Here is a 7,939-nt window from a genome sequence, read left to right on the forward strand (position 1 = left end):
ACCTGGGTCGGAGCAGTGTTGCGGAACGAACGTCTTATTTACTTAAATAGCACGAGAATTCTGGATCAATCTGAAAAATCTCTATCCCTTCCACACACTACTTCTTTCCCCTGCCGAGTTCTAAGCTTATGATCGGCCCTGAACCAATCAATCTAGATAATTACATTTTCCAAATAGGAGCAAGAATAATCCAAAAAATTTAAACATGATGTAGAAGTCTAAATTGACTTAGAAACAAGTTAGTCCCTAGTGGTATAAAAAACGGATAAAAAATAAGGAAACAATGAGAGGTGGGTTTAGTTGACATTTACCCTTTTCTTCTTCTTTTTTTCTTTTTTATATATTTGTCTTTAATGCGCCGAAAATGACGTACTATTGAAATCTAATTTTGATACTTGAATTTTCAGTGTATATTATAATTTTGTTGCATAAAATGGTCCATAAGGAAGTAAATATAGTTTCAATCTTGAAAGAATTTCTAATTATATTTTGCTTCATTCAGTTAGCAAACTGATGTAGCTTGTACTGTAATAGGATTTTTGTTGAATGCTCTTCAATGATCAGACTCCATGTTTGTCATTTTATTTTGAAACGCTTGCTTCGAGAAGATAAAGTGTCTAGAGAAGTGTACCAAAGGATTTGATCTCTAAGGCGAGCGCTAGAGACGTACCTTTCTTTCCGCGAAATTGCTCGAGTCTCAAAAGAATAGCTATAAGAGAATGAAGGATTCTACTACAAAAATGCCGCTGATTCCGTAGAAAAGTATATGTAAATAAACTGATTGAGATCTTGATTGTATTTTATTGCCATTTAATTTAAATAAGAGGAAATTTTCACTGCATGATAATCAAGTTTGCAGGAGATGATTCTATAAAGATTATTTTGATGACTAGCATTTTCTACGATAGAAAAACCAATTATTAAATACATTTATTAATTAAGTAGTATGAAGAATTAAGTAGTAGTACACAATTATTGCAGGAATTTCATAGCGACAATTATTCAATAAGCACACAAAATTCTTTAAATTGAATTTCCTGGGTACATGGTAACAATTTCGAAACTGATCATTTACATTTTTCAATAAGATTTACAATTATTTTTTATTCGTTATATGGTTTTAAAACTGCGTTTATATTATTTCAGATTTTATGTCGTCCAAAACCTCTCGGCCCGAAGCAACATTGTTGCGCCACCAGTACAGTCGGATTGGATGTCTGCAGCATTGCTGGATTAGATTTATCAGGTACAAAATTAAATAAAAATTTTCAGTCCCGAATAATAATTTTTTTAGAAAATCTTTATTAAATTCGGGGATTTTCACAAATAAAATTCCATAATTTTGTCTTTCAATCATTGTTTTTATTATCACACAAAATATTGATAGGTTTTTATTAATACTAGAAAACACAATCGCGTACTACGCACTTGATTTTTTTTTTATCACCTAATTTTTAATTGAACTGAAATTTAAGGTTAAAATTAGTGAAAACTTTTTGTATATATTTTGTAAATATTTGTATTACCTATTATTGTTCAAAATTGTGTAAATATTCTTTGAAAAATATTTCTGAAGACGCTTTTTTATTAACACTAGCAATTTTAGACAAAAGACAAATAGCACAACATGAAATTCAAATTGGACAGATTTCGGGGGGATAGAAGAGTAAACAGTGAGGGCCGGCTGACTCGTTTCCAATTGGAATATATATATATAATGTCGCAACCATTCTTGCCCTACTCCCCTCAGAAACTGCGTGAGCCAGCAGTTCCAGGAAAGCTGAGAACGGGGTGACTGAAAACGAGAGTTTAGTGTATATCATCACCGATTTCCGATGAAGAATGTTAGCACAACCCAACATTGTTAAAAAGCTGTCACTCTTCGTTGAAATAAAATTTTTCCTTAATAAACAATACCAATTTTTGAAGAAAAACATAGACATAATCAAAAATTGTGAAAAAATTCTAAATCATGCTCATACTGCAATTGTTTTGGTCTTAAAATACAAATTTCTGGTGTAATCCGCTAACATAAATGAAATTGGGTAACATTTCTGAATCTTGCTTGAAATATAATTGTTTTAATTAGAAATATCAATCTTCTACGAGAAACACTAACATAACCCAAAATTGTTAAAAGATGCTAAATCTTCTTTAAATTGTGATTTTCCTTTTAAAGTACTAATTTTTTGTGTGAAACACTTTAAGATAACTTTATGTTGGAAAAGATTATAAACCTTTAAAATCTAATGTTTTTTGATGTTAAAAAACAATTACCTTCGAAAAAACATTAATTAAATCATAAACTGCTCAAAAATTGCCAATCATGTTCGAATTACAATGACTTTAGTTATAAAATATATCATATGCCTCGAATTGTTTAAAATTGTGAATCTCCTTTAATATATATACATTTTAAATTAAAAATACCAATCTACGACGAAAAACGCAAGCATAATCGAAAATTGTTAAAAGATTCTAATCTTATTCAAATTTTAAACATTTTCAGTTTTAAATAATAATTGTTGTGGATTTTTTTATTAAGTCATCGTGCTCGGACGTCACTTTGAAATAAACATGGAAAATCAGTTTAATGGAAAAGGTTGTTAAATTTTTTAGTGTTATCTTTATGGTCCCTTAAACATTCCAGAAAGAAGATCGTCATTCCCAAAAAATCAAAACTACTAGAATTGTGCCACTGATTGAAATTAGTAAAAACAATTTAATAATTCAAATTCAGGGAGCACAGAAGTTTATTTCTATGATACTATTGGGGTCAAAAATCACCTCATAATTAATTTAAGAAGCGTACCGTATAAGATAAAGCATTTGAATTTACTTAAACAGTTTTTGAACACACTGAAACATTCAAACAAGAAAATCGACATTTTCACAAAAAAGCCAAAATCGCAGGAGTTTTTTTTATTGTGCTATTGAGTTCAGAAAGTTCAAACAGTCGCTATTATTATTTAAAGGGTTACTTTAATATCCTTTAAACATTTGAGGAAATAAATAGATATTTACTAGCAAATAAAAACTCACAGGAGATTTTTTAATTATTTTTTTGATGTCTAAAATTAATTCACAATGAACGTGTGAAACATATCCTACCAGGAAAAGTCGTTAAATTGATTATTTGATTATTTAAGTGCTTGATTATTGATTTATAATTAGTGTGATTGATAATATAGGGGCCTGGTTATTCAAGAGGTTTTAAAATAGCCCTTGAAATCATCTCAAACGCTTTTCCTGTTACGATATGCCTTTCACATTTATTGTAATGTGATTTTTGACAATAATGGTATAATAAAAAATACCCATGTGTTTTTGAATCTTTGAAAATGTTCATTTTTTTTAGATACTTAGGGGCTGCTAAAACAATCCTCAATATATTTCGGACGACATTCCATTTTGGGATTTATCCCCTACGCTTATTGTAAATATGATTTCCGAAATGTCGATCTGCTGCCTTGAATCTTTAGGGGCTGTTAAAACAACCCCTCAAATATTTCAAACGAGTTTTCAGTCCAGAAACTGTTTCCTAAATTTATTGTGAATTTGATACCAAAATGTCAATTTCCTTCCTTGAATTTTTAGGCGCTGTTAAAACAACCCTTAAAATATTTCAAACAACTTTCCCTGCTAGGATATTTTTCCGACGTTTATTCCTAATTAAATTCCAATCCCAATAGTGTAATAAAAAAATGTATGCCATTTTTTCAGCAATGTCGATTTTTTCTTTGAATATTTAGAAATTGTTAAAAAAATCATTAAGAATAAAGTCAAGTACTTTACCCTCTAGGGAATTATTCTGAAGTGAATGTACTTTAAAGTCATTTTTCCACGAATATTATAATTAAAAAAATCTTGAGATTTTATTTTTTTGGAAATTTCGATTTTCTTGCTTAAATTTTTAAGGGATGTAAAAACCACCCTTAATATAAACTCAAACGCCTCATTTGATATTTAACCGTTCCTGTCCTTAATATTAAGTACCCCCTCCCTAATAGTTAGTTGAAAAATTTTCATTGGTTTTCTTTATTAGGAAGTGTCAGTTTTCTTAATTTTATATTTAGGGTATCTTAAAACAACCCCTAAGCAACCTGCATACACAAAATTAATGATATATCAAGTTTAGGAGTACTATTTTTCTATATGAATAGGTCTAGTCCACAAATATGAGGTATTTAGAAAAATGTAACATGTAAAAAATGTAAATTTTTTCAGAAACAAAGCATTTCAACATTAATAGACGTTTTGTACTATTAAAAATATATGCATATATTTGAGCTGCATGGTCGAGATTTAAAAAATATATGTATATAATTAGACATTTTGAGAAAAGTAATTTTATGCACCTTTGGATCGGGATAAAGAAAATCCAATCAGGCTTTCAACAACAATGATTGCACGATTAGTCGGTAATAAAATAGTAGTTTTGGAAAAAATGATCAGTTTATAAGTAATTGCTTTTACTTTAGAGATTGAGAGAAATAAGAGGAAAAAGAGGAATTGAGGAATTTCGACTCTTACCGTAGTTCATTAAACAGAATCGTGATTTCACGTGATCAAGGTTTGTACTAACGAGCAATACGAGCGAGCTTTTCGATGGTTTCCATTATTGATCGTTAAGGGCATCCTCTGCGTTCTCCAGTGTACCGTTCATAACTGACGATTTACAACGGACGCTAATAATCAGTGTCATTAAGCGGTGCGTGAATATTATATAGTAAATCGCGACCTCGATCTCGCGCATTCATCGGGTCCAATGTGTCGCATAAATCATTTCATTTGTACTGCTATTATCGTCACAATCCTATTACATTCAAACAACTGATAAATCAATGTAGTTAAAATTTAACTTGAATGGATTAAACAAATGAATCAGCAACTCAGTTTTTAATTATAAATAAATTAATAAGTATATACATACTAGGAAAAAGACATCAATTATCAAAGATGTTCCTCAGTAGCCAATAATCCTATTTGTTTTTTGCAGTTTGCATCCGATTTTTTCAATTCTATAGATTTGATATCAAACTTTTATGCAAAAATATGTTATTGTTTTGTGAGTGTAAAATATTTTTTATCTGCTATTTTGAATCTTTCATCTTGAACACAATTCGGAAGTAGCAACATCAAAAACATATAAAAACTGCCCCACTCTGCATTCCTATTGTGGATTTCCAAGATTAAATTGGTTCTATTTTAATTATTTCAACATCTACATTTAATTACGGCGTTTTATAGTCTTCATTGAAATTTATTCAATGTATGAAAGTAAGGAAAATATATAACAAAAGTTTGAGTTGAAAGAAGTTCGCTGTTTACTTGGCAAATGGATCTCACTCGGTAATTTGGTACCTTTAACTTATAGATAAAAAAAAAATTAAAAAATGAGAGATGACTTCTATTAATTTCAATTCCTAAACAGCTAATTTTGTTAAGAAAATAAAGAGATACAGTATACAGTTTTGGTGAGAAAAATATCCCCTATTCATTTTAGAACAGATTAAAAAAATTTTATTTTTATTTCCACAGTGTTATTTATTTGATTTTTTGCAATTAATAAAATCCTTTATCAGAATATCCGGCGACACTCAAATTTGATTTTCTTTTTAATCAAGAAAAGTATCAATAAGAAGTAACATATAGTTAAGATTGTATAACAAATTTCATACTAAAGCCTAAATTTGATAATAAATTTGATACTAATATTATTATTTGATATTTTATACAATATTTTATTATGTTTTAATAATATTTTATAATTATTGACACGAAATATGAAATTTGCAGGAAATATTACCTATTGCACTAACACATATTTCTTCTAATGACTGGAAAGAAATGAAACAGTAATTGCAAAATTAAGATAAAATTTTTTTTAATGGATGAAATTCATATTATTCAATTTAATTACAACGATTTCTTTTTACGTTTGATAATTCAAACTGCTGAAATAATAGTTTCAGTAATAAGGATGATATTTCGACCTGAAACGAGGATAATTTTCTTATTAAATTAAAGAATTCCTGAGATAAAAGATATAGATTTCTTTAAAGAAAGTAAACTGGGACATGTGAATTGGTTAAATAATTATGAATATGATTTAATGCTAATAATAATATATTTTATAAAGTTTTTAGAATATTTTTGCAATTTATTTGTCTAATGAAAAATGCATTTATCACTTAAATGCAGTAAAGTGTATGACATTGATATCTGTTCACATGGGAGTTATTCTTCAGTTTATCAGGAAAAACGGAACGTTATAGTAAGAAATGCGATTAATATTGAAAAAAAATCGGCAAATGAAACTTTCCTTAATGTCTTTCATTTAATTTCTTAATTGATATATGTCATATCATCTGCACATAAACTATATGAAAAAAATGTTTATGTAAGGCAAGAATCAGATAATTGATCTAGAGTCCTAAATTAAAAAAATTTTGCTTCAAAAACTTTAAATTTATATTTTAAGGTCAAAAGTTCTTTGCCGTAGATCCAATGAAGTTTTTCCTAATTTTTAACCCTATCGAACCCAATTGATTTTTGGCATTAGATAATTTAGAAATAATGACCCATAAATGAATAAATGAAATAGAAAATGAGGAGTGATTTCTATTCTCTTCCATTTTAAAAACAGATACCGAGTACATTGCCAATAATAGTATGTCTTACAATCACCACTGCATCTTCTCAATTGATTTTCGAGTTAGCACACTTTATAAATAATGCCCCATATGAGAACCAATTAATTACAATATAAGAAGTGATTTCTATCATCTTTAATTTTTAAGAAATCGATATTAATATGTCTTAACATAATATCCGTATCTACTTACAATTAACTCACAGTAGAAATGGAAAATCATGATCAGCTTTTTAGTGTTTTTCAATTTTCCGAAACGTAACAAGATAAAAGGTGTATGATCGATAATAAGCATTTGCATCTGTCTTGAATATGAAAAATAATTATTGAATCTTGTAGAGAAATTTAAAATGATTTAACTTTTGGAAGAGACAAATCAGGATTCGGTTTAATTATTTTTTAATTTAACTGTTAAATGTGGAAAAAACTTGCCAGAATGAGAGCATTTATTATTGATGTAGCGTCCTTTATATGGGCAGTTCTTACCAGTGATTTGATATTCGGTATTTTTGAAAAAATCTCGTGTCACATTTGAATTGATTGATATTGATACTTAAGTTCAATATTGATTGACATTTAAAATGTATAACGTTTAAAATTCATGGAGAATAGGTTATTCCTAACCAGATTCGTAAAATCTTCAACCACTTGATATCTTCAATAATTGTCCATCTTTTTCGAATGCTTGAGTGGAAATGTCTATTCATACCATCAAAAAGTACAAATACATTTTTTAATTGGGGGTACAAATGTAAGATTGAAAACTGATCTGTTTTTGTTGCTTGACATTTTCTTCTCAAGTGATAGTCTATCTATATCATTGAAAATTCAACTGTTTTATCAAAAATACCTGTTTTTTGCTGTGATTCGGATATGAATATTTCTTGAAAATGAGTCTTTTTGGTCTTTTTTTATTCCTTTTTCTGGATCTACATTTTATATTTCTCCAATTCTGCACATTTAGAATTGAAATTTTCTTCACTTTCAATATACATATGTGTGTATTTATGGGTTCTCTAAGAATTTTAAACAGGACGATTTTTAACGACTCTCGCATACGACGCAGTCGCAAGCCTACCCCTACATTATCTTGTCTTTTACTTAACAGTTCCGTAACAAATTTTAAAGAGAGCGGTCTCTTATATACTCGGTTGGAGAAAAAGCAAAATAGAAAATTTTCACTTTGGTATAAATACACTTTCTTAAAATTGTGCTTCGATATGCAGTTACTGGGAAATTCGGAAACGTACTTAAAGATAAGTAATTCATAGCAATTCATTATAA

General features: G+C 28.6%; 1 protein-coding gene and 1 long non-coding RNA gene across 2 annotated transcripts in view; one reads left to right on the top strand and one right to left on the bottom strand.

The window, feature by feature from the left end:
- LOC117174699 (trace amine-associated receptor 9) overlaps positions 1-7,939 on the top strand; it is a 123,951-nt gene that overhangs the window by 111,856 nt on the left and 4,156 nt on the right. The window contains exon 7 of the mRNA XM_033364007.1: positions 1,147-1,246. Coding sequence (XP_033219898.1) covers positions 1,147-1,246 — 100 coding nt within the window. The remainder of the gene's footprint in view (positions 1-1,146; positions 1,247-7,939) is intronic.
- LOC117174700 lies at positions 4,540-6,913 on the bottom strand. Its single transcript, XR_004467337.1, has 3 exons — positions 6,849-6,913; positions 4,934-5,173; positions 4,540-4,816 (listed from the first exon to the last, which is right to left on the bottom strand). It is a non-coding gene; the product is annotated as an uncharacterized LOC117174700 (long non-coding RNA).

The sequence above is a fragment of the Belonocnema kinseyi genome, chromosome 6, assembly GCF_010883055.1.
Source record: "Belonocnema kinseyi isolate 2016_QV_RU_SX_M_011 chromosome 6, B_treatae_v1, whole genome shotgun sequence".
NCBI classification, from domain to species: domain Eukaryota; kingdom Metazoa; phylum Arthropoda; class Insecta; order Hymenoptera; family Cynipidae; genus Belonocnema; species Belonocnema kinseyi.